Source organism: Paramormyrops kingsleyae, chromosome 7 (genome assembly GCF_048594095.1).
Source record: "Paramormyrops kingsleyae isolate MSU_618 chromosome 7, PKINGS_0.4, whole genome shotgun sequence".
Classification (NCBI taxonomy): Eukaryota; Metazoa; Chordata; class Actinopteri; order Osteoglossiformes; family Mormyridae; genus Paramormyrops; species Paramormyrops kingsleyae.
In genome coordinates, this window is record NC_132803.1 from 1,630,526 (window position 1) to 1,658,416 (window position 27,891).

At 45.7% G+C, this 27,891-nt stretch overlaps 2 protein-coding genes and 1 pseudogene across 2 annotated transcripts; all 3 read right to left on the reverse strand.

The window, feature by feature from the left end:
• Nucleotides 1-506: 506 nt before the first annotated feature.
• Nucleotides 507-27,318, reverse strand: LOC111836245 (uncharacterized). Its single transcript, XM_072713945.1, has 4 exons — nucleotides 27,229-27,318; nucleotides 3,320-3,508; nucleotides 2,793-2,904; nucleotides 507-2,593 (listed from the first exon to the last, which is right to left on the reverse strand). Exons 2-4 carry the CDS (start codon nucleotides 3,473-3,475, stop codon nucleotides 858-860), a joined length of 2,004 nt encoding a protein of 667 aa, XP_072570046.1. The 5' UTR covers nucleotides 3,476-3,508; nucleotides 27,229-27,318; the 3' UTR covers nucleotides 507-857.
• Nucleotides 9,831-27,232, reverse strand: LOC111836247 (uncharacterized). The gene is made up of 4 exons (XM_072713946.1): nucleotides 26,813-27,232; nucleotides 13,473-13,661; nucleotides 12,920-13,079; nucleotides 9,831-12,774 (listed from the first exon to the last, which is right to left on the reverse strand). Exons 2-4 carry the CDS (start codon nucleotides 13,626-13,628, stop codon nucleotides 11,111-11,113), a joined length of 1,980 nt encoding a protein of 659 aa, XP_072570047.1. The 5' UTR covers nucleotides 13,629-13,661; nucleotides 26,813-27,232; the 3' UTR covers nucleotides 9,831-11,110.
• The window catches only part of LOC111836240 (uncharacterized), a 46,735-nt pseudogene continuing 39,934 nt past the window's right edge, over nucleotides 21,091-27,891 (reverse strand).

The following is a 27,891-nucleotide window of genomic DNA, read 5'->3' on the forward strand; positions in this document are numbered from 1 at the left end:
ACATACAAGTGAATTAAATGATCTATTGTTTCAGATTCAAACACCGATGCATGTTCTCCCTCATGTTGCTCGGGATTTGTCCGTCTTGCTAACTGGCATCCGGTGATCGGGTGTGTGACTGGTAATGGTAAATGGACTCATGCTTTGTGCCCTACGCTGCCTAGGACCGGCTCCAGCGTCCCTCCACCTCCGACCCTGAGCAGGTTAAGCGGCAGAACGAGGAACGACATTCAAAATGAATACCATGGCTGACCACCAGAGGGCGACCGTGAATAAACATTAAGTTACCTTTACGTCAGGCAGAGGCTGTAATATAACTGTCTACCGTTTGCAGTAATGTGTAAATTTATCGATGTTTCGATAAACTGAATTATTCGTGTGCTGAAAAGAATACATTTTCCACAAACATGAAAAATTAAACGTTAAGTGTTTGGAAAGAAATAACATTAACTCACCATCTCCAAAGTGGGGAGTAAAGTGTAAAAAAGTGAGTCCACATTATACTATTCTTTCATTCGCTCGTTTGGTCATTCATTTATTAGTACTCCACCCTGTCTCCAGGTTGACAAAAGAATACTGTGGGTGCTGAGGATCAAACCCAGCGGAGTAACCCTGCTATCAGCTACCCACATCCAGCAATCCCTCACAGGGCTTGGACAGGATCAGGTCCAGAAGAAACATCAGGCAAGCTCAGGAGATGCAGGCCATCGTCTGTGACTACAGTCTACACACAATACTTCTATACAGCAAACTGTTCATTAATCACATTATGACTACTTGCCCTGAGTCAGTGCATGTCATGTTAGTTATCCTCACTGAGTGAAGCTCTTCTCACATTGGGAGCACTGGTAGGGTCTCTACCCTGTGTGAATCCGCTGGTGCTTCTTTAGGGCTCCAATGTTAGTGAAGCTCTTCTCACACTGGGAGCACTGGTAGGGCCTCTCCCCTGTGTGAATCCGCAGGTGGACCTTTAGGGTTCCTAGTTGGCTGAAGTTCTTCTTACAGTGGGAACATTGGTAGGGCCTCTCCCCGGTGTGAATCCGTTGGTGCTCCTTTAGTTTTCCTAAAACACTGAAGCTGTTCCCACACTGAGAGCACTTGAAAGGCCTCTCCCCTGTGTGTATTCGCTGGTGCTTTTTCAGGTGTGTTAAATGAATGAAGCTCTTCCCACACTGGGAGCACAGGTACGGCCTCTCCCCTGTGTGAATCCGCTGGTGGTCCTTCAGGTTTCCTACATGAATGAAGCTCTTCCCACATTGGGAGCACTGGTAGGGCCTCTCCCCTGTGTGAATCCGCTGATGCTTCTTCAGTTTTTCTAAAGCACTGAAGCTCTTCTCACATTGGGAGCAGGGGTACAGTTTCTCCCCAGTATGAGTCTGCTCATGCACCTTCAGGGCTCTTAAATACCTGAAGCTGTTCCCACACTGGGAGCACTGGTAAGGCCTCTCTCCTGTGTGAATCCGCTGGTGCTTCTTTAGGTTTCCTAAATCACTGAAGCTCTTCCCACACTGGGAGCACTGGTAGGGCCTCTCCCCTGTGTGAGTCCGCAGGTGGATCTTTAAGGTTCCTACTTGACTGAAATTCTTCTTACAGTAGGAACACTGGTAGGGCCTCTCCCCTGTGTGAATCCGTTGGTGCTCCTTCAGTTTTTCTAAAGCACTGAAGCTGTTCCCACACTCGGAGCACTTGAAAGGCCTCTCCCCCGTGTGAATCCGCTGGTGCTTCTTTAGGACTCCTGCTTGAGTGAAGCTCTTCCCACACTGGGAGCACTGGTAGGGCCTCTCCCCTGTGTGAATCAGCTGGTGATTCTTTAGGCTTCCTACATGACTGAAGCTCTTCCCACACTGAGAGCACTGGTAGGGCCTCTCCCCCGTGTGAATCCGCTGGTGGTACTTTAGGTTTCCTAACTGACCGAAGGTTTTCCCACACTGGGAGCACTGGTAGGGTCTCTGCCCTGTGTGAATTGACTGGTGCTTCTTTAAGGCTCCTACTTGACTGAAGCTCTTCCCACACTGGGAGCACAGGTATGGCCTCTCCCCTGTGTGAATCCGCTGGTGATTCTTTAGGTTTGCTACATGACTGAAACTCTTCCCACACTCAGAACACTGGTAGGGCCTCTCCCCAGTGTGATTCCGCTGGTGGATCTTTAAGGCTTCTAATCGACTGAAGCTCTTCTCACACTCTGAGCATTGGTGTGGCCTTGCCCCTGTGTGAATCCACTGGTGCTTCTTTAGGTATCGTAAACAACTGAAGCTCTTCTCACACTGGGAGCACTGGTACGGCTTTTCCCCAGTGTGAGTCCGCTCATGTTCCTTTAAAGGTCCTACATGACTGAAGTTCCTCCCACACTGGGAGCACTGGTAGGGCCCCTCCCCAATGTGAATCAGCTGGTGCTTCTTTAGGTTTCCTAAATGACTGAAGTTCTTCCCACAATGAGAGCAGCAGAGAATATTCAGTATCACACTGGGGTCAAACTTCTCGGGATGGGATTTCTTGATGTGTCTCTGGACAAAAATCTCTGACGTATAAGGCAGTATAGGACAGTAAGGACAAGGGAACTTGTTCATTCTCCTCCCTGATACGAGAGCTTGGTCTGAATAAAGAGACATGAAGAAAAGCAAACATAAGTTTGGTAATGGGAACAAAAGTGATGGATTTAGGAGAAATAATGTCCATGGCAGTGGAGTCTAATAGATCAAGAATTCAGTAACACATATTGCAGACAGCAGTAGGTATCTGTGTGATGCACCATGTGGAATTTTCTGTAAGCTGCTAGATGTTTCTATAGTCACCTGGGATTGGAGGTCTGACACTCCCAGTCAGCTTCTCCTCAGTCACGTCCTGAAACACTGTTTCTTCTTTCACCTCCCCATTAAAGACGGGACACACTGTACTCTCTGCTTTCTGAGGAAAAGAGAACAGAGTCAATAAAATTCTTCTGTAAAGAGTTCAACTGGTCTATGGGACTGAAAGCAACATGTTTCAACATCGCACAAAGAAGCAGGGCCAGATCTACCAATGTCTTTACCAGGTATCATACAGGACACATTTTTCCTGACTGATACTGAACACAAGCTGCCCTCAAGCTGCTGCTCTCTCTCCACTCCTAATCCATCTAAGCAGCTCACTGCTGAAGGTACTACAGGATAAAAGCACAGGTGACATGACAGCAGGCCTGTGAAGGTGTTTAGATACAGACTCACTGTCATAGTTACACTGCAGGAGGCAGGACACACAGAGACACTGTAAAATCCCAGATGACTTCAGAAAGGTCAAGGTTCATGCAGTTGCCTGGATACTAACAAGCAAGACGAGCAACCTGTGAGTGCAGAAGGCAGCTGGGCCCCACACCAGCAGCGCTCCATTTCGCCTCGTCAGGGCTGCTGTGCCCGGCCCCGTCCACATCCGATATGAGGACGTCCTGCGCTTCCTCCTTCACATCTGCCACACTTAGCTGGGGAGGTTTCTGGTCCATGCTGCAGCTGGCCACAGCCCTGCAGGGGGACGTCTGTGAGCAGAAAGGGAACGATGAGCCAGATTTGAACCTGTTCATTTACCAAAATCATGATACAGACGATATATCTGTCCTGCAGCATCAGACACTGAGCTCTCAGCTCTGCTCTAACTGGGGCATCAGTATGAAGATCCGAAGCACCTGGAAACTCGTTCTGCCTAATGTGGCGGTGTGTGTCTCTTTGGGATTGTATGCTGTGCCTGTGATCAGAAGGTTGTCAGTTCAAATCCCATGGCTGGTAGAGTGATCATGTCACTGTTGGGCCCTTCAGCAAGGCTGAAAATGCTCCAGGCACAGTCAATAAATGTCTAATAGCACAGCAGAGTGACTGGGTATGTTAAAATTTCAGAATTCCTTTATACTTTTGCAAATAAAGTCTCATCATCATGGCTGGATGGACTTCTGAAGAGGATGCAGTCCTGGAGGCTGGAGCTGCCTCTATTCAACATGTCCATGGCCTGACCTGAAACAACAAAACTAAAGCTGAACTTACCTGGTTGGGGTTCAAGTGCAACCAGTCGTTCCCTGGCTTTGGTGAAAAGCCCACAGGTCACGTTCACGCTGCTCTGTTAGTAAATGCTTTTCATCTCCTCTGTGTGTGGTCCTGGATACAGCTAAAACACACAAACTTGGTGTGACATACAAACCAAACTAAAAACAATCAAGTCACTGCAAGATATTATTCCACCAGTGCAGTAAACAAACCAGCATCCCTAAAACAATGACAAATTCTTTGGCTACGATAAATATGAAGGTCTATTCCCCAGTTGTAGCACCATCACCCCTCCTCCATCTAATCCCTTCTCCTCCCACACCCCAACACTAGCCCCCCTACACTCTCTCCCCACCACCCTAAAAAATCTTCATTAAAAGACCAACTTGTGTGACTTGTCTCAATGTAATCAGGTTCACCTGTGTACATGTGACTCTGGCTGTCTTCTCATGTGCCACCACTAAGTGACACTGCTTCAGTTTTGGTCTGATTTGTCTCAAAATATGACCAGTTCCATGTCTCCACCTGTGTCCAATGTGTCTGCTAAGTTCTAAAAAGACCCATCCAATACTTTCTGAGTTCTCACACTGACAGGTTAAGAGTCCATACGCCTGACCAGTGCCAAAACCATATATATTCTGATTCAGGGAATCCAACAATAACAAATCCAATTTAACAAAGGAAGCTTGAACCTAATGTTAAAAATGGCCAATGAACCTGCTCAACAGGGGCAGATCTAGGGGGTGCCACTGCTGCGCTATATTCAGTAAGGCTGTGCAGCTCAAATCTGAATGTTTAATTTTGAGAACTGGTTCTACTGTCAAAATATCAATTTAAATGGCATTTTAAATGTTTACACTATTACAGGGAGCAGGGGGGTATTCCAGAAAGCGGGTTTAGCACACTGTCTGAAATTAGTTCAGCAACCTGATGAACATCCATTCCAGAAACCGAAATTAGACTGAGCACCACCCAATCAATGTGGCAACTAATTTTCGGAACTAAACCACCTCAAGAGCAGGTTTAGCTGACAGAATCTTGGGTTTAAATGGCAGGGCTATGGCTGTGTCAGCAGAGTTCAGCAGAAGTTCTTCTCTAGTTAGACGTTTGGTCATTCCCTGGAAAATCGCGAACAATATCATTTCTCATCACAGTCCATGATTTATTCGATCATGTTCTCCTGGGATCACTAAAGTTTAATTTGATTCATAACACTTCACTTGAGGGGGCACAAAAAATGGAGCAGAACATTCTTACTCATTATATCAAGTAACCTAGTTACATATCGATCCTATCTTTGTTCATCATTAATCGATCATACCAGTTCATGTATTTCATGCTGTTACTATAATTGGTCATGATTTGTACTTGAGTAGTGAGTGAGTTACTACACCTGGACCACAGTCACACTTCAACCTGGCCCGTGGCAGGGCTAGAGCCAGAGTTAAGATCACCGAAGGCTAAAGCATGGCCCAGTTTCAGTGTCTGTGTGGGCTCAGAGTCACCCCAGAGAGACATTACTGCGGCATGTGTGGTACTGTACAATACAGCTACAATCAGGGGAAAGATCCACCATTCCGTACCACAGAACAAGCCAGAGAGACAACAACACCTCCAATGTGGGCCTCACACATGGCAGAGTTCTCAGGGACATCACTGCAAATAACCATTTTCTCATTAAGCGCTCAAAAGTACCACAACAAAGGAAATAAAGATTCACTGCAGTTTCATTCATGAGCTCTTTATTGCCTCCAAATAAAAATGACACTTTAAACTTCTTGATCATTTCACAGCAGAAGAATCATCCATCTTTGGCAACCACAAAACTCACCCTTAACCAGTACTCCAGCAGTTGAATTTCAAAATGAGTTTTCTTTTCTTTGAAAAGATTACACTTTCGTATTTCTTTCTCCAAAAGGTCTTTGAATAGTCCCTTAACAGGCAACTAGAAAGATTTTGTTTATCCTGAGTGGAGTGGCTGCGATTACTCAAACTTGATTACTCGATTTTTTAAAAGCTTCAACTAAAATCAATTGAAATTTACCTTCTCAATTACTCGACAGTATGGTGGAAAGAAGACAGAGCATAACAGATGAGGGTCCAAATAAAAATAGAGCAAAAGCCTCAGTTGTTTGTGAACACTTTACACTGAAACTAAATGAAAATGCAGTCATTGCAGAACTTAAATATCACAAGAGCATGACTGCAATGCAACATCTTAAAAGAAGACACCCAATAATATGAGGTTAGCCAGAGATAACTATAAGGTATGAGCCCTTTAGCCTCTTGGAGTAACGTAGATGATCTGTGTCATCATTTTAACTTAAATTATGATTATGGTTGGCTTGAACAGTGCATGCAGAACTAGTGCAAATACAGTGACAGTAAATTTTGCACTGATTTTTCTTAAATATTAGGTGATACTGAAAAGGAACCATCAATAAAATTGCAATTCCTGCCAAGTTTTGTTTCCTATAACATACTAAAACATTTTTATTCTAACTTACTGATGGTCTCAACCCAGCTGACTATTACAATACTTGTGATTTAACAATTGCATAATGATATTAACATTACACAAGCTGAGTGGTGAAACTAAATGATTCTTTGTCATTTGCACAAGTACAGATAGATTGGAATGCTTCTATTCACCTACCCCATCATGCAGACACACACAGGTGACAGCAAGTTTTGGAGTCACAGCGCAGGATCAGCCAGCATTTAGGAGCCCCTGGAGCTGGAGGTAAAGGGCCTAGCTCAAGGGCCCATGGACGTATGACTACGTCCTGCCAAGGCCGGGACTCAAACCAGCAACCTTCAGGTCAAAGGTACAAAAGTTTAGCCTGCTGAGCCACACATAGTGGCGCAGTGGGTAGTGCTGTTGCTGCACACCCCCCACTTTGTGTGGGAAGTTTGTATGTTCTCCACATGTCTGCATTCCGTTTTCTCACACTGTCCAAAACATGCAACTTAAGTAAACTGGAAGAGTGTAAATTGACAGTTTGTGTGTCAGTGAGAGAGACTGGGAGAAAGAAAGAGCGAGCGAGCGAGCGAGAGAGAGAGAGATAGAGAGAGAGAGAGAGAGAGCCCTGCGATGGATTGGCACCCCATCCGAGGTTGGGTCCTGCTTGGTACCAAATGATATGTCTATTATTAATATTAAAACGCACACATTTGGCTGGTGATGGCTTTTTGTTATTCCACGAAATCACGCTTTAGTTAACACTCAGACTTGAATAAACTCAGAACCCTATACAGTAATAAGCGTTTCTGGAACTGATACAATGTTTACGTCGTTTCAGGCCCATTCAAGTGATAGTTAAGGTTTAAACCCTAACTCGCTTTCTGGAATACAACCCCAGGATATGAACGCCAACCAGGCAGGGGCGCCCATAAGGGGGGAGAAAGGAAGGAAGGGGAACTTCCAGGGGCCCGGTGACACCCGCCTTTCCTCCCCTCCCCCGCTCGGCAAATTTCAGTTCAATTCTTTATTATTGTCATCGTACAAGATAGCAATGAGTCAGGAATTCCTTTAACCATGCAAACAAAGACACAGGACAAAACGTAAGATTTACATATTATGTACAAAATAGCCAATAATTATGTGCAAAATTACAAATGTGACAAACATTATGTAGTGATGCGGCGCGCGGGGGATATGCGTGAGTCCTTTAATGCCCTGTTCAGATTTTATTCCCCCTGCAAAATTAATTCGCCCGCTATCAAAATTTTCCTTAGGGTTAGGGACTAATATTAGCATCGGGATACCATCCTTGGTATTATTTGGTATCGAATCAAAAAAGAAATCAGTGGTATCGCAAGTCCAAGATACTCACCCTATACCCCTTCCTGCTACTCCACTGAAGAGCCGAGTCGTAACGACCGTGACGGTATATTGCGTAATACGTTTAACGTCATGACGCGGCACGTTAGAGGGTCCGTCCGTCGGTCGCGGTACCAAGAAGCCAGCGTACCTGGCAGCGCCTGGGTCTTGGGTGTGTGAGGCACCGTACAGTGCTAACCATGGCTCCATCGTGCTACCCTGGGTCAAACGGTGATTATTTTAATCTGTCATATTAAGCAGATCTATAAGTGAAAATCAATTGCAGTTGTATAATTCCATATATTTTTTTATGGAATTTAAAACGAATACCACGGCTGGCCACGAACGGCGTCCAGACACCAATATTAATTCACGTTTTCTCTGGGCACAAGTTAAGGAGTAAAAGTAATACGTTTCCAAAAAATTGATACTGAAGTAAAGTACAGATATTTTTAAAAATGTACTTAAGAACAATACAGAAGTAAATGTACTTTGTTACTGTCCACCCCTGGAATTGGGGTCGTGATTATCCCAACAAAAGTTTTTTTTTCACATTGGGAGCACTAAGAAGTATCATCCCTACGTGAGTCTGTGACTTTAGCGGCCGTATCGTACATGTGGCGCAAAGCACCACCAGGAATGGAGTCCCTGCAGTATGAGTCCGATGTAGATGACATTTTCCTGTACAGCACCCACGTTGTTTAAATAGCAAATGTGTTTGCCCCCATCTGAGCGTCTGCATGCGGGCGTGTCGGTCTTAAAACGAGGTTGAGTCCGGTGCATCGCTGGTGCATTTCTTTAGGAAGTGGAAAGTGAGTGTGCTATTGACCAACAAAAAGCTGGTCTGAAGTCCATTTATTTCACTGTTATTTACATGCCCACACAGGTCCGTGCACAGCGCAGGTACTGCTCACTGCTTGTTACACATGATACAGGGATGTGCACAAACAATCTAAGGATTAAACATAAAAAGATTATGAAAGATCATTATTGAAAGATATATTAAACGTAATAATAGTCATAATATTCATCAGAATTTGTTAATCAGAATAATGATGAATGGAAATTGGCTAAGCATTTGAGCAATCATGGCAATACAAATAGGTGTTTGAAGAGACGGGTCAGGCTGAGGATGTCCATTGAGACGTGGCAAACAGTGAATCAATACATCAATACTCCTGGCCAAAGACCACATATCTGTCCCTCAGCGAAGAGGATAGATGCAGCAGGCTATGCCTCTCCTGTCAGGCTGTAACAGACATTTGTGATTTCCTGGCAGATGAGCTGGAAACGAACGCTTCCTGGCCCTATACACTCCCCATTGCTGTGAACGCTTCCTGGCCCCATACACTCCCCATTGCTGTGAATGCTTCCTGGCCCTATACACTCCCCATTGCTATGAAAGCTTCCTGGCCCTATACACTCCCCATTGCTATGAAAGCTTCCAGGCTCTATACACTCCCCATTGCTGTGAACGCTTCCTGGCCCTATACACTCCCCATTGCTATGAAAGCTTCCTGGCCCTATACACTCCCCATTGCTGTGAACGCTTCCTGGCCCTATACACTCCCCATTGCTGTGAACGCTTCCTGGCCCTATACACTCCCCATTGCTGTGAACGCTTCCTGGCCCTATACACTCCCCATTGCTGTGAACGCTTCCTGGCCCTATACACTCCCCATTGCTGTGAACGCTTCCTGGCCCTATACACTCCCCATTGCTATGAAAGCTTCCTGGCCCTATACACTCCCCATTGCTGTGAACGCTTCCTGGCCCTATACACTCCCCATTGCTGTGAACGCTTCCAGGCTCTATACACTCCCCATTGCTGTGAATGCTTCCTGGCCCTATACACTCAATAAAATGCTGAACTGCGTGTGCTGATGCAAATGAAGCCAAATATGCCAGCAGCATCACAGACGGGGAGAGAGAAGCTGGCAGGAATCCTGCATCATCTGTAGCCTGGCAAGCAAACTAAATGGTTTGATTGAAAAGTGAAATCCAAATATAGCATTTATTTAGATATTATAAATCACAATGTGTGTGACAATTTTTTAAATCTCGATATAATTAAATCAAATTTGAACAACTTTTTAAAAAATATTCTGTATTAACATTTTTTTGAGATTACAATGATCAGGTTCAGCCATTAAAACCCCGCTGATTTTACCTGCTACTCCATGACTGAATAAAATGATTTTAAAGACACCAATTGCACCAAATTCATGAACAATCTTAAACTGGTCTTCTTCCTTGGCAGGCTGGGAGCACCCTGGCCAAGAGAGAGTCCAGAAGCATCTGGGGGCTTTGTATTGTATTGGATTTGGTGAATGTAGGAGTTTGGGTGGCCAAGGGAGGTGTTGCAAGAACGAGGGGATCAACTCATTCAGCCAACCTTCCCATATTGTCCACGAGGGGCCGTAGCAACATCTCAATGTGGCTCAGGTGGGAGTTTGCGCGCCGAACACACATTATTCCACCCAGTTCCCTCTCCAGCATGTTGAAGTGGGCTTGCTGCAGTACCCAGGATGGGTGTTCCTCCTTCCAGATGATGTTTCTGCACTGTGATCTGGGTCGGCTCATCTTGATCTCAATAATGATAGTTCCACCATCTCTTCTCCCTCCACAACGACCACCTGCTCCTGCCTATCAGGATCAGGATCTTCAGCTTGGGGAGCTGCATGACAATTACGGCTCAATTATTGTATGGTTGCAGTATTTTGATGTCAAATAAATGATTTTTGCTAGAAGCCTGCATGGTTTATACACATTTATTTATTGTTACCATTGCATTATGCTGGACGCCCATCTCTAGCCTCCCAAATCCCTCAATGCTTTCAGCACTGAGCGTAAAGGCAATGAAGTCCTCTGCTGACATCAGATCCTCAGTGATTGTAGGTTTTGTTTTCCCCATCTCCGGATATCATTGTACCATTTTTGGCGTTGTGCAAACATTCTGATGATGCCAGAAGATGAAGACATGCTCACTGCTACTTCCTCCCATGCCTGCATCACATCAGGGAGCTTTGGTGGAGTCCTGCAGTTACCCTAGATGGTCTGCTCACATGCTTTCACTTCATGCACAAGTAGAGCAGCTTCCCACAACCAGAAACACAGACAGAGTCATTCACCTGTGTTAGTTTGTTGGTGTGTCTTAAGATTTCTTAATTAAATAGAAGTCTTTGGACAATGGTAGCAGTGGTAAGGCGTTTCTCCTGTGTGAATCCATCGATGTTTGTTTGGATTTTCTATGAAACAAGCTCCTCCCACACCAGGAGCACTAGTATGGCTTCTCCCCAGTGTGAGTCCGCTTATGTGCCTTTAGGGATCCTGCTTTACTGAAACTCTTTCCACAGTGGGAACACTGGTAGGGCCTCTCCCTTGTATGAATCTGCTGATGAATTTTTAAGGCTCCTAAATGAATGAAACTCTTCCCACACTCGGAGCACTGGTAGGGCCTCTCCCCTGTGTGAGTCCGCAGGTGGATATTTAGGGCTCCTACCTGACTGAAGCTCTTCTCACAGTGGGAGCACTGGTAGGGCCTCTCCCCTGTGTGAATCCGCTGGTGGATACTGAGGGTTCCTACCTGACTAAAGCTTTTCTCACACTGGGAGCACTGATACGGCTTATCCCCAGTGTGAGTACGCTCATGTGCCTTTAGGGCTCCTATTTGCCTGAAGGTCATCTTACAGTGGCAGCACTGGTACGGCCTCTCCTCTGTGTGAATCCGCTGGTGCTTCTTTAGGTCTCCTAAATAACTGAAGCTCTTCCCACACTGGGAGCACTGATAGGGCCTCTCCCGTGTGTGAATCTGTTTGTGGATCTTTAGGGCTCCTACTTGATTGAAGCTCTTCTGACACTGGGAGCACTGGTAGGGCATCTCTCCAGTGTGAAATTGCTGGTGCTTCTTTAGGTTTCCTGAATGATTGAAGCTCTTCCCACACTGAGAACACTGATAAGGTCTTTCTCCTGTGTGAATTCCCTGGTGCTTCTTTAGGTGTCCTACATAACTGAAGCTCTTCCCACACTGGGAGCACTGGTAGGGCCTCTCCCCTGTGTGAATCCGCTGGTGGATATTTAGGGCTCCTACTTGACTGAAGCGTTTTTCACACTGTGAGCACTGGTATGGCTTCTCCCCAGTGTGAGTCCGCTCATGGGCCTTTAGGGACCCTACTTGACTGAAGCTCTTCCCACAGTGGGAGCACTGGTAGGGCCTCTCCCCCGTGTGAATCCGCTGGTGGATGTTTAGGGCTCCTAAATGACTGAAGCTCTTCCCACACTGGGAGCACTGGTAGGGCCTCTCCCCTGTGTGAATACGCTGGTGGATATTTAAGGCTCCTACTTTACTGAAGCTCTTCCCACACTGGGAGCACTGGTAGGGCCTCTCCCCTGTGTGAATACGCTGGTGGATATTTAGGGTTCCTACTTGACTGAAGCTTTTCTCACACTGGGAGCACTGGTATGGCTTATCCCCAGTGTGAATCCGCTCATGTGCTTTTAGGGCGCCTACTTGACTGAAGCTCTTCTTGCAGTGGGAGCACTGGTAGGGCTTTTCCCCTGTGTGAATCCGCTGGTGCTTCTTTAGGTCTCCTAAATAACTGAAGCTCTTCCCACACTCGGAGCAATGGTAGGGTTTTTCCCCTGTGTGAATCCGCTGGTGGATCTTCAGGACTCCTTCTTGACTGAAGCTCTTCTTGCAGTGGGAGCACTGGTAGGGTTTCTCACCTGTGTGAATCCGCTCATGCTTCTTTAGGTTTCCCAAATGACTGAAGCTCTTTCCACAATGAGAGCAGCAGTGACCTTTCAGTATCACACCAGGGCCAAACTCCTCAGGATGTGATTTCCTCATGTGTCTCTGTAGGTAAGTTTCTGACGTATAGCACAGTACTGGACAGTGAGAACAGGGGAACTTCTTCACTCTCCTCCCTGGTACGAGAGCTTGAACTGAATAATGAGGCACAGAGAAGAGCAAACATAAGCTTGGAATTGGGCAATGGGAACAAAAGTGATGGATTCAGGAGAAATAAAGTCCATGGCAGTGGAGTCTAATAGAGCAAGACTTCAGTAACACAGATTTTTCTATAGTCACCTGGGGTAGGAGGTCTGACACACCCTCTTCTCGTTCTCCGTCTCCCTTCAGTATCGTCCACCTGAAGAGGGACAGTCACCTTCTCCTCAGTCACGTCCTGAAACACTGTTTCTTCTTTCAGTTCCCCATTAAAGACAGGACACACTGTACTCTCTGCTTTCTGAGGAAAAGAGAACAGATTCAATAAAATTCTTCTGTAAAGAGTTCATAAGTTCTATGGGACTGAAAGCAACATGTTTCAGCATCACACAAAGAAGCAGGGGCAGATCTACCAATGTCTTTACCAGGTATCATACAGGACACATTTTTCCTGACTGATACTGAACACAAGCTGCTGCTCTCTCTCCACTCCTAATCCATCTAAGCAGCTCACTGCTGAAGGTACTACAGGATAAAAGCACAAGTGACATGACAGCAGGCCTGTGAAGGTGTTTAGATACAGACTCACTGTCATAGTTACACTGCTGGAGGCAGGACACACAAAGACTCTGTAAAATCCCAGATGGTCAAGGTTCATGCAGTTGCCTGGATACTAACAAGCAAGACGAGCAACCTGTGAGTGCAGAAGGCAGCTGGGCCCCACACCAGCAGCGCTCCATTTCACCTTGTCAGGGCTGCTGTGCCCGGCCCCGTCCACATCCGATATGAGGACGTCCTGCACTTCCTCCTTCACATCTGCCACACTTAGCTGGGAAGGTTTCTGATCCATGTTGCAGCTGGCCACAGCCCTGCAGGGGGACGTCTGTGCAGAAAGGGAACGATGAGCCAGATTTTAACCTGTTCATTTACCCGAGTCACACAGATGATGTATCTGTCCTGTAGCGTCAGGCTCTGAGCTCTCAGCTCTGCTCTAACTGGGTCATCAAGATGAATCTGAAGTATCTGGAAACTTGTCCTGCCTAATGTGGCAGTGTGTGACTCTGCGGGATTGGACCCTGTGCCTGGGAGCAGAAGGTTGTTAGTTCAAGTTCTGCAGCTGGCAAAGCAGTCATATCTCTATAGGGCCTCCAACAAGGCCCTAAATGCCAAAAACTGCTCCGTGGGTTGCTCAGTTACTGGCTAACCCTAACCCTAACCCTAACCCTAACCACAGAATTCCTTCATACTTATGCAAGTGGTAAATGAAGCTCCATCATCCTGGCTGGATGGACTTCTGAAGAGGATGCAGTCCTGGAGGCTGGAGCTGCCTCTACTCGACATGTCATTGACCTGACCTGAAACAACAAAACTAAAGCTGAACTTACCTGACTGTGGTTCAAGTGTGGCCAGCCTTTCCTTGGTTTAGGTGAGAAACCCTCAGGTCACGTTCACGCTACTCTGTTAGTAAATGCTTTTCATCTCCTGTGTCTGTGGTCCTTGATACAGCTAAAAAGGTAAACTTGGGTTGACATACACACCAAACTAAAAACAATCAAGTCACTGCTAGTTATTATTCCTCCAATGCACTAACTGAACCAGAATCCCCAAAACAATGACAAACTAAATTCTGTGGGAACGACAAATGTGTATGTCTATAACCCAGACAGCACCATCACCCCTCCCCCATGTAATCCCTACATCTCTCACACCCCCAACATCTACTGTCTCTAGCCCCCTACGCACTCTCCCCACCTCCCCAAAAAAATCTTTATTAAAAGCACAACTTTGTGTGATGTCTCAATGTAATCAGGTTCACCAGTATACGAGTCTCTGGCTGTCTTCTCATGTGCCATCACTAAGTGACACTTCAAATTTTGATTTGTCTAAAAAATGATCAGTTCCAGATTTTCCCCCATACAATGTGTCTGCTAAGCTCAAAAAAGATCCATCAAATACTTTCTAAGTTTTCACGATAATGGGATAAGAGTCCAAGTGGCTCATCGGTCCCAAAACCATATGTATTCCCATTGGGGAAACCAACAACAACAAATCCATAATAAAAAGGGAAGCTTTAATCTAATGTTCAAACTGGCTGCCAATGAACCAGCTCTACAGGGATGGATCTAAGGGGTCACCACTGATGCCACCCCATATCAATAAATTTGGCCGATCAATCTGCTGGCACCGAAGTCTGTGGAGTCTGCATGTTCCTCCTATGTGTGTGTGTGGAGTCTGTATGTTCCTCCTATGTGTGTGTGTGGAGTCTGTATGTTCCTCCTATGTGTGTGTGTGGAGTCTGCATGTTCCTCGTGTGTGTGTGTGGAGTCTGCATGTTCCTCCTATGTATGTGTGTGGCTTTATGCCAGATCCTCTGACTGTCCAAAAACAAGCAGCCTAAGTGAATTGGATGTGCCTAAATTGACGATATGTGTGACTGACTGACTGAGTGACAGACTGTGTGTTCCCTCTGTGTCACACCCCGCTCCGATCCTAATGTGTGCCACGCCCCCTCGTTAACCTCATGTGGAATCCCAGTGTTTTACAGCTGTTTCGGATTGTTGTCATTAGTTCAGTGTATTTAGTTCACGTTTCCGTTTGTATCCCCAGTTCAGTCATTGATGTTGCTGTTTGTTGTCGTGCTTCCCCGGTCCTGCTTCCCGTAATAAATCCACGTTTGACCCTACTTCCTGCTTCCCTGCTTGCCTTCAACCTGATCGTGACACTCTGCTGAGCTATAAGTGAATTACCTACCTATTTCATGGTCAGAGACTGTTTACAGAATAGTCCTAGTAGTGTTAGCTATAGGATCCCTATTGTTTTTTCTTACTGGAACTGGTTTATTATTATTTTATTTAACTTAACACATTTGAGCTGTGCATGACCTCTCTGAGGCAATCATAATCATAATCATAATCATAATCATAATCGTTCTCATTCTGGCTGTCGGACTCACTCATAAACCGTGTGGTGCGTTTGTGTGAAATTAATCAAAAATGTGTCAAAAGGAGAAAAGCGAACAAGAACTGTTCACGAAAAGACAATCATCGCTGTATATGGAAATATTTTGTATTCTAGTGACAATATTGAGCAAAAGCAACCACGGCACCCCCAACTTATTTGACAGACTGTTGATAGATAAGTTGGTAGATATGTTATATTTGGTTATATTATTAATTCTCAACTCCTAAATATCACAAAAACACCGCAATATAAACTTTTTCCAGTATCATTCAGCCCTAACACACAATATGTTCACAAAAAATAATTAACATTAATTGGTTATATGTACCATATTGTGTAAAATGATCCTGCTAAGTGACTGGGCTAACCTTCATTTTAGCAGCGATTATTTTGACATATCAGAATTGTAGAAAGTAAATGAAGAAAAATAATTGAATAATTGAAGTCAAAGTCATAACAAGGACAGACTAGGCTACTCCAAGAGGCTAAATTGCATATACACTGCTCAAAAAAAATTAAAGGAACACTTTTTAATCAGAGTATAGCATCAAGCCAATTAAACGTCTGGGATATTTACCTGGTCACTTAAGTAGCAGAGGGGGTTGTTAATCCGTTTCAACTGCTTTGGTGTTAATGAAGCAATGAGACGACCCCCAAAACAGGAGTGGTTTAACAGGTGGAGGCCACTGACATTTTATCCTCCTCATCTTTTCTGACAGTTTTTTCACTAGTTTTGCATTTGGCTACAGTCAGTGTCACTACTGGTAGCATGAGGCGATACCTGGACCCTACAGAGGTTGCACAGGTAATTCAGCTCCTTCACGATGGTGCATCAGTACTTGCCATTGCCAGAAGGTTTGCAGTGTCTCCCAGCACAGTCTCAAAGGCATGGAGGAGCTTCCAGGAGACAGAGAGTTACTCTAGGAGGGCTGGACAGGGTCGTAGAAGGTCCTTAACCCATCAGCAGGTTCACCCTGAGCACATGTGACAGATGTGAAAGGGTCTGGAGAAGCCATGGAGAACATTATGCTGCCTGTAACATTGTTCAGCATGACCGATTTGGTGGTGGGTCAGTGATGGTCAGGGGAGGCATATCCATGGAGGGACACACAGACCTCTACAGGCTAGACAACAGCACCTTGACTGCCATTAGGTATCGAGATGAAATCCTTGGACCCATTATCAGACCCTACGCTGGTGCAGTGGGTCCTGGGTTCCTCCTGGTGTAGGACAATACCCAACCTCATGTGGCGAGAGTATGCAGGCAGTTCCTGGAGGATGAAGGGATTGATACCATTGACTGGCTCCCACCTGACCTAAATCCAATAGAACACCTCTGGGACATTATGTTTCGGTCCATCCGAAGCCACCAGGTTGCACCTCAGACTGTCCAAGAGCTCAGTGATGCCCTGGTACAGATCTGGAAGGAGATCCCCCAGGACACCACCCGGCATCTCATTAGGAGCAGCCCCAATATTGTCAGGTATGCATACAAGCAGGTGGGGGCCATACAGACTACTATGATTTTGAGTTGCTGCAATGAAATTTCGGCAAATTGGACCAGCCTGCCGCATCATTTTTCCACTTTTATTTTTGGGGTGTCTTTGAATTCAGCCCCCTGTAGGTTGATCATTTTAATGTCCATCAAACGATGTGGCCTCCTTTTGTTCCTAACACATTACCCAGTCCATATCAGTATAGAAATCCAGCATAATTTTTCCCATTGAGATCTGATGTGTTTTCAAAGTGTTCCTTTAATATTTTAAGCAGAGTATCTATGGCTAACCTCGCTTTATTGGGTGTCCTGAATGTCTTCTTTTAAAATGTTTTTGGTTTGCAGTTGTGCTGTGGTGATATTTAAGTCCTCTTTTGCAAATCTGACAGACGATTACATTTTCATTCATTTTGCTGTTCTTCGTTTTAATGTAAACCGCTTCCAAACACATGTTGCTTTCGCTCTTTATTTGAAACCTCATCCTCTATGCGCGTTTTCCTCGGCCAAATTGCCGAGTACTTGAGAAGGAAAGTTTTTATGGATGCTTTTTAATACTCGAGTAACCGTGACAGCTCTATTTTCGACCACATCGGTCTGATGAATTTTAAATAAAATTAGGGCGATATACTTTCGCGTCGACTAGTTCTGCATTTTCCCCACGCCATCTCTCCTTTGCTGCAGCGACAGTATTGTTTTTTCCTTTAAATTAAATTTGTAATCTGACGGAACGATACGGCGTCCGTTTCCATGGTGAATCCTTTTTTCAGCGATCGGCTGATAATGGCTTTTTGTTGTTCCACGAGGCCGCGCTTCAGTTAGCATTAACACTCACAACTAAATAAACTCAGACCCCTAAGTAGTAATTAGCGTTTCTGGAACCGATTGTTTTGTTTACGTCATTCTGGAGGCATTGAAGTGATAGTTAAGATTTAAACCCTAACTCGCTTTCTGGAATATAACCCCAGTATATAACCTCCAACCAGGCAGGGGCGCCCATAAGGGGGGAGGAAAGGGAATTATCAGAGGGCCGGCGGCATCCCCACTCCTCCCCACCCCCTCTCGGCAAATTTCAGTTCAATTCGTTATTGTTGTCACTGTACGTATCAGCACAACGAAACTGAATTAGCAATCCCCTGAACTGTGCAAATAAAGACACAAGACAAACCATAATATGTAAATAATACGTACAAAACAATAAAAAAATATGGGCAAAAGTACAAATGTGATAAATAATATGTAGTAGTGCGGCGCGTGGAGGATATGTGTGACAGTCCTTCATTGCCCGGGTCACGTACATATAATCCGCCAGCTATAAAAGAAAATTTAACTAGGGCCCCGAGAAGGCTTGGACCGGGATCGGAATACCGACCTTGGCATTATTTGGTATCGCCCGTCCATAATACTCAGCATACATCCCTCATATTCCTTCGATCTACTACACTGCAGAACAGCACTTGACGCCGAGACGTCGCGACCATAAGGACGCATTACGTAATAAGTTAAACGCCACGGCGATTCGCCTGCTTCCGCTGTGATTGGTCACGCCCCATTTCTGCCAAATGTACTTCTTTCTGCCGGCCGAGACTAAATTGTCAAAAGTCATCATTTTCATTTGTCATATCAAGTATTACTGAAATCAACCGCAATTGCATAATTGCATATATATACAGTTAATAACCAGACTTCTGTATGGTTCTGTATTTTAGTAAAGGCATAGTGGTTAACAATGTTGCCTCACATCTCTGGGATCAGGGATCAAGTCTCTGCCAGGGTTCCATATGTGTGGAGTTTGCATGTTCTCCCCATGTTGGCGTGGAATTTCCTGCAGGTACTCCCATTCCCCCCCCACAGTCCAGAAACATGCTGGGTCTAATTGAAGTTACCAAATTGTCCAGAGGAGTGTGTGTCTGAGTGAATGGTATGTGAGTGTGCCCTGCGATGGGTAGGCATCCCATCCTGGGTTGTTCCCTGCTTTGTGCCCTGCGATGGGTTGGCATCCCATCCTGGGTTGTTCCCTGTGATGGGTTAGCATCCCATCCTGGGTTGTTCCCTGCTTTGTGCCCTGCGATGGGTTGGCATCCCATCCTGGGTTGTTCCCTGCCTTGTGCCCTGTGATGGGTTGGCATCCCATCCTGGGTTGTTCCCTGCCTTGTGGCCTGCGATGGGTAGGCATCCCATCCTGGGTTGTTCCCTGCCTTGTGCCCTGCGATGAGTTGGCATCCCATCCTGGGTTGTTCCCTGCCTTGTGCCCTGCGATGGGTAGGCATCCCATCCTGGGTTGTTCCCTGTGATGGGTTAGCATCCCGTCCTGTGTTGTTCCCTGCTTTGTGCCCTGCGATGGGTTGGCATCCCATCCTGGGTTGTTCCCTGCCTTGTGCCCTGCGATGGGTTGGCATCCCATCCTGGGTTGTTCCCTGCCTTGTGCCCTGCGATGGGTTGGCATCCCATCCTGGGTTGTTCCCTGCGATGGGCTGGCGTCCCATCCTGGGTTGTTCCCTGCCTTGTGCCCTGCGATGGGTTAATGCCCCATCCTGGATTGTTCCCTGCCTTGTGCCCTGCGATGGGTTGGCGCCCCATCCTGGATTGTTCCCTGCCTTGTGACCTGCGATGGGTTGGCATCCCATCCTGGGTTGTTCCCTGCGATGGGTTGGCATCCCATCCTGGGTTGTTCCCTGCTTTGTGCCCTGCGATGGGTTGGCATCCCATCCTGGGATGGGATGCCAGTCTGAGACATTCATGATGAGTAACAGAGTTAAATCCATACGCTATGCCCCGGTCCATCGTGCCATAAATGGTCTTGCAGAACACTACCCACAAACGTTCAAGAACTCCCTTAAGTGCTCTGAGGGAACAGCACGGACTTAATGTATTCATCAGTATGGCCTTGGATTTGCGAGTTGCAGTGGGTATAAGTAATCTTGGGCTTAACTGTATGTGCACAGCGTTATAGGCTCGTTCAAGTGAGAGTTAAGATTTAAACCCTTACTTGCTTTTTGGAACACCCCCCCAGGATATAAACTCCAACCAGACAGGGGCGCCCATAAGAGGGGGGAGAAAGGAAGGATCCTAATTTTGCTAACGGCCCCAAAGAGGTTTGGACAGACACAGACTCGGCCTTTGACATCATCACCCAGAAGCTCCTCCACTCCAAACTCACCCAGCCCTCTCTGCCTGCCCCCACCTGTCACTGGATCAGCAACTTCCTCACAGACAGGAAGCAGCAGGTGAGGCTGGAGAGACTCAGATCCAGCTCCCACAGTCAGCACTGGTGCCCCCAGGGATGTGTGATCTCCCCACTGCTTCTCTCCCACCACAGCAACGGCTGCATTTCCAAGGACCCCACTGTCTAACTCCTCAAATATGCATATGACACAATAGTCACTGGACTCATCAGTAATGGTGACGTGTCCGCATACAGGTGGGAGGTTGAACACCTGGCCTGCTGGGGTGGTCATAACGACCAGGAGCTGATCATGCTCAAAACCATGGAGATGACAGTGGACCTCAGGAGGAACCTCCCAACACTGCCCCCCCCCCCCCCCCCCGTAACACTGTATCTGCAATGGAAACCATTATTGGGATCTAAAATGAAGTGGGAGACCAACATTTTCTCCATCACAAAAAAGGCCCAGCAAAGGTTGTATGGCACCTGCAGAAGGACGGCATTTAAAATGAATACCATGGCTAGCCACCAGAGGGCGACTGTGCACCAACATTAATTCACATTTACTTCAGGTGCAAATCTGAGCATCTGGTATAATAAAGTTTGCAGTAATGTGGGTATTTGATCTTAGTTTTTGGGAATGACACTGAAGTATTTGTGTGTTGAAAAAAATTGACAAGTCTGTAGAGAATGCAAAGTAGAAGAATATTTAATAACATGACTATATTTGGAAAAACATTATTTCAAAAACGGGACGTAAAGCACAAAGTGTAGTGTTCAGTAAAACTTATAGATGGCAGCTGCCTGGGACTGGAGTCAAATTTACTTATGGTCTGCTCTATATGGGTGGAAAGGGTAAAGACAACAATGTTACAAGCATGAAAGAGTAGGTACTTTACAGACTCTCAAAAGTGTTCATAAATTTGCCAGTGAAACACTATTTTTCAAAAGAGTTTTGTGAAAACATCAGAATCAGAAACATATAAGAACATAAGAAATATACAAATGAGAGGAGGCCATTCGGCCCATCAAGCTCGCTTGGGGAGAACTTAACTAATAGCTCAGAGTTGTTAAAATCTTATCTAGCTCTGATTTAAAGGAACCCAGGGTTTTAGCTTCCACTACATTAGCAGGAAGACTATTCCATACTCTAACTACACGCTGTGTAAAGAAGTGCTTCCTCAAATTTGTTTTAAAATGTTCTCCCGCTAATTTCCACTTATGGCGACGAGTTCTAGTATTTAAACTAATATTGAAATAGTAATTTGGCTGAACAGCATCCAGACCTGTTAGAATCTTATAGACCTGGATCATGTCCCCCCTTAGTCTCCTTTGCTCGAGGCTGAACAGAATCAGCTCAGCTAACCTCTCCTCATAAGACATTCCTCTAAGACCAGGAATCATTCCCGTAGCTCTTCGTTGCACCTTTCCAAGGCAGCAATGTCCTTTTTAAGGTATGGTGACCAAATCTGCACACAATATTCTAGGTGGGGTCTTACCAAGAAATTGTATAAATGTAACATCACCTCCCTTGACTTAAACTCCACACACCTAGAGATATAACCCAACATTCTATTGGCCTTTTTATTGCTTCCCCACACTGGCGAGAGTGGGACATGGAAGCATCAACATACACACCGAGGTCTTTCTCATAATCAGCTACCTTTATTTCAGTGGAACCCATAAAATATCTGTACTGTATATTTCTGCTCCCTGCATGGATTACCTTACATTTATCTACGTTAAATTTTATCTGCCAGGTATCAGCCCAGTTACTAATTAAATTAAGATGCCGTTGTAGCCTCTCTGCTGCTTGATCAGTATCTGCTACACCACCCACCTTGGTGTCGTCTGCAAATTAAACCAGTTTACTGTATGTATTGGTGTCAATATCATTAATGTAAATTAGGAACAATAGTGGTCCTAAAATTGAACTCTGTAGTACCCCAAAATTAGAAATCCGATACCGCTCGCCGAAGCCATGCTGATCAATCTGGCCGCACACTCAGTGATACGCCTTATAATTATTAACTGTCCACCTCATAACTAACTGTGGCCAGTAAAAACCCTGATGCGTTCTTAAAAACCACACAAGACAATAAGTAATAATAATAATAATAATAATAATGGATCATCTTAAAACCCAAGCATTCTTCTCTGCCAAAATGAATGCCCTATCGCGCTGTGCTCATGGTTGTGCGGTGCAATCAAAAACTCAGATTAATGATAATAACTAACTTATTTTCTGTGCTAGCTAGCTAGTTTTGCAGCAAACCGCACTTCCCCTAGACATCATCAGTCACCCCGTTTCCTTCCTCAAGCCCGTACCCCATATGCGCCTGGGTGGCACACGCAGAGTCTGCCACTGCCTTGCTTCCAAAACGACAGTGACTTGATTTCACTAACCTACTGTTTCACTAAGAAAAAGGTGACTTAAAAATAATGATTTATCTACAAAAAACGCCAATGCTCTCTAACGTGCCCGCACGATCCCAATACGCACCCAATTCAGGATCCGCCACGTTAAAACACGTTTGCCCCACTTTATTTTCCTTCTCCTCCAAAAGTGAAAATGTATGGAAATGTTTAGTTACTCCGAAAGGGGAAAAAAGCAGCGCGGCAATGCCGCAGATCACCGAATTTTAATGTTTAAAAAGCCTGCAGCTGAGGCACAGCGCTGAAAGAAATCGAAATGCTTGCAAAAGGGATTTTAATATTACATTTTATTATTCATTCAGGGGCGCTGCTCTGCAGGAAGTGGATAACCGATTTATAATCACCTTTCCAGTTACTTTCCAATTACTGCCCCTGCAAAATAAAAGCATCCTTTTTCTTTGGATTGTCTGTGAGAACTTAAACTTAAGTTATACCTTACCCAAAACTGGAAACAAACATGTACATGAGAACATGATACAGTAAACTACACCAGCCTATAAAAGGACATGAAGACCTGTATGGAAAGGTGTGACAGGAGGTTCAGCCTGAGATGGACCTGAGCACCTGAGTGTGATTCCCAGCCAGGGATCAGGTATTCCTGTAGGACTGTAGGGGGGGGGCAGTAGTTAAGGCCTCACATGTATATTATTGATATTACCAGGGCTTTACCATCAATGCCCAGTTTGACCAATAATAAACATGACTACTCCCTACCTGTTCCCACTCAGATACCCCAGCAGGCAGCATAACCCATCCAGCCTGCAAACCCCCCTGATTCAGAGAGGGGCTTCCAGCAGCCTGGACCAGCCTCTGCTACAGCAGCATTTCATCATGTGTCAGCATTAGGGTCCCTTCCGGCAGCTTCTCTCTGCCTGCATGCACTGTACTGCAAAGCCTGCAGTTGATTCCTCCTCAGTCAGCACCTCGACTTTGGCCAGGAGCAGCATGGACCATGACAGCTGTATCCACACTGTATGTAAGTGTCCCCAGGGAGCTCAGAAAACCTGGAGACAGGGTGGGGGGCTGACAAAAGAATAATGAGGGTGCTGACGCCAGACCCCAGCAGGGAAGCTCTGCTACCCACTTCCAGCAATCCCTCACATGGGTTGGACAGGATCAGATCCAGAAGAAACTTCAGGCAAGTTCAGGATATACAAGCCATCGTCTGTGGCTACAGTCTACACACAATCCCTCTACAGAACAAACTGCTCATTAATGATACACCAACTGCTTCCCCTGAGTCCACTCATGCCACTAGTTCTTCTCATTGACTGAAGTTTCACCCACACTGGGAGCTCTGGTAGGGCCTCTACCCTGTGTGAATTCGCTGGTGATTCTTTAGGGTTCCAACTTGACTGAAGCTCTTCCCACACTGGGAGCAGTGGTAGGGCCTCTCCCCTGTGTGAATCCGCTGGTGATTCTTTAGGCTTGCTACATGAGTGAAGTTCTTCGTACAGTGGGAACATTGGTAGGGCCTCTCCCCTGTGTGAATCCGTTCATGCTCCTTTAACTTTCCTAAAACACTGAAGCTGTTCCCACATTGGGAGCACTGGTAAGGCCTCTCCCCTGTGTGAATCCGCTGGTGATTCTTTAGGGCTCCAAATTGAGTGAAGTTCTTCTCACACTGGGAGCACTGGTAGGGCCTCTCCCCTGTGTGAATCCGTTGGTGGACCTTTAGGGTTCTTACTTGACTGAAGTTCTTCTTACAGTGGGAACACTGGTAGGGCCTCTCCCCAGTGTGAATCCGTTCATGCTCCTTTAGTTTTTCTAAAACACTGAAGCTGTTCCCACACTGGGAGCACTGGTAGGGCCTCTCCCCTGTATGACTTCGCTGGTGCTTTTTCAGGTGTGTTAAATGAATGAAGCTCTTCCCACACTGGGAGCACTGGTAGGGCCTCTCCCCTGTGTGAATCCTCTGGTGGTCCTTTAGGTTTCCTAAATGAATGAAGCTCTTCCCACACTGGGAACAATGGTAGGGCCTCTCCCCTGTGTGAATCCGTTGATGCTTCTTCAGTTTTTCTACAGCACTAAAGCTCTTCTCACACTGGGAGCAGGGGTACAGTTTCTCCCCAGTGTGAGTCTGCTCATGTACCTTCAAGGCTCTTAAATACCTGAAGCTGTTCTCACACTGGGAGCACTGGTAGGGCATCTCCCCCGTGTGAATCCTCTGGTGCTTCTTTAGAACTCCTGCTTGAGTAAAGCTCTTCCCACACTGGGAGCACTGGTAGGGGCTCTCCCCTGCATGAATCCACTGGTGATTCTTTAGGTTTCCTAAATGACTAAAGTTCTTCCCACACTGGGAGCACTGGTAGGGCCTTTCTCCTGTGTGAATCCGCTGGTGGATCTTCAGGTTTCCTAAATGACTAAAGTTCTTCCCACACTGGGAGCACTGGTAGGGCCTCTCCCCTGTGTGAATCCGCTGGTGGCTCTTTAGGCCTCCTGCTTGTTTGAAGCTCTTCCCACACAGGGAGCACTGGTAGGGCCTTTCCTCTGTGTGAATCCGCTGGTGGATCTTTAGACTAGCGATATGAGTGAAGCTCTTCCCACAGTGGGAGCACTGGTAGGGTCTCTCCCCTGTGTGAATCCGCTGGTGCTTCTTTAGGTTTCCTGAATGACTGAACCTCTTCCCACAATGGGAGCAGCAGTGAACTTTCTGTTTCACACCAGAACCAAACTCCTTAGGGTGGGATTTCTTCATGTGTCTTTGGAGGTCAATCTCCAGCGTGTAGGATGAAGGACAGTGAGAACAGGGGAACTTCTTCATTCCCCTCTCTGGCATAAGAGCTTGGACTGAATAATGAGGCACAGAGAAGAGCAAACATAAGCTTAGAAATGGGTCATGGGAACAGAAGTGATGGATTCAGGAGAAATAAAGTCCATGGCAGTGGAGTCTAATAGAACAAGAATTCAGTAACACAGATTGCATACAGCACTAGGTATCTGTGTGATGCTGCATGTGGAATATTCTGGAAGCCGGAAGATTTTTCTGTAGTCACCTGGGGTAGGAGGTCTGACACTCCCTCTTCTCGTTCTCCGTCTCCCTTCAGTATCGTCCACCTGAAGAGGGACAGTCACCTTCTCCTCAGTCACATCCTGAAACACTGTTTCTTCTTTCACCTCCCCATTAAAGACGGGACACACTGTACTCTCTGCTTTCTGAGGAAAGGAGAATAGAGTCAAAAATTCTTCTGTAAAGAGTTCAACTGGTCTATGGGACTGAAAGCAACATGTTTCAGCATCACACAAAGAAGCAGGGCCAGATCTACCAATGTCTTTACCAGGTATCATACAGGACACATTTTTCCTGACTGATACTGAACACAAGCTGCCCTCAAGCTGCTGCTCTCTCTCCACTCCTAATCCATCTAAGCAGCTCACTGCTGAAGGTACTACAGGGTAAAAGCACAGGTGACATGACAGCAGGCCTGTGAAGGTGTTTAGATACAGACTCACTGTCATAGTTACACTGCTGGAGGCAGGACACACAGAGACTGTGTAAAATCCCAGATGACTTCAGAAAGGTCAAGGTTCATGCAGTTGCCTGGATACTAACAAGCAAGACGAACAACCTGTGAGTGCAGAAGGCAGCTGGGCCCCACACCAGCAGCGCTCCATTTCGCCTTGTCAGGGCTGCTGTGCCCGGCCCCATCCACATCCGATATGAGGACGTCCTGAGCTTCCTCCTTCACATCTGCCACACTGAGCTGGGGAGGTTTCTGGTCCATGCTGGAGCTGGCCACAGCCCTGCAGGGGGACGTCTGTGAGCAGAAAGAGAGCGATGAACATGACTTGAAGCTGTTAATTTACCAGAATCATGATACAGACGCTGTATCTGCTGAATCAGGCATGGAACTCTCATATGAAAGTAAATTAAAAACAAAAGTTATTAATGCAAAAATAAAACATGCTGAATTACACTATTTGAATAAAAACGCAGCTAATGGTAAATCTACTCTTCTGTCAATCGGTGCAACATAACCTGCGCTTATCGCATGCTTGCTGTTGACTCTGGGTCTAGACATCTCTATCGGCACTCAATTACTCATCCTGCTAGTCCCGGATGTAGACGGCTGAAAACTGGACTGCATTTTAAACCACTGACATTTTGGCAGCATATCTGTAAAGCAAAAATAAGAGGACTGAATGTCACCTGTGGAATTAGGAAGATGCTTCTGACTGAATTTACGCTCTTGACATTTACTTTGAGGTGAAATTAAATGAACTGCATTCTGGTGACTGAATTATAAACATTCAAATAAATAAGCTTTATGTTTTTGCATTGATTACCAATAACATTACAATTGAAATATTTTTAGTTGAAATATTTAGTTCAATTCGGTATTCTACTTCATTTCCATGGCCTGACCTGAAATAACAAAACTAAAGTTGAATTACCTGCTTGGGGTTCAAGTGTGGCCAGCCTTTCCTTGGTTTAGGCGAGAATCCCTCAGGTCACGTTCACGCTGCTCTGTTAGATGCTTTTCATCTCCTCTTGCTGTGGTCCTAGATACAGCTAAAAAATGAAAACTTGATTTGACATGCATACCAAACTAAAAACAATCAAGCTAGATATTACTCCTCCAATGCATTAAACAAACCTGCATCCCTAAAACAATGGCAAAGTAGATACTGTGGGAATGACAACAGTGATGGTCTATTCCCTGGACGGCATCATCACTCCTCCTCCATATAATCCCTACTCCTCCCACACTCCCAGTCTCTACTGTTTCTAGCCCTCCTACATGTTCTCCTCACCTCCCTAAAAGATCTTTATTACAGTTTTTCTGAAATGCTAAAATACTAAATCCCATTGTAAAAACTAAACTGTCAACTATCAAAACTCTTTCATCAAATCAATCCCACAATTGTCAACATCTTAAACACTATTCATCTGGTTAGGACACAATTTGCAAATCTGAATCTCCCATTTACCAAAACTCTAAACACAAAACACACTTAGCAGTGGGGTGCACACAGGCTACATTAGTTAAACACAACTAACACACTGTTTTCATCATTTACACACTACCACTCGAAATTGAAAACACGTGTCCAATC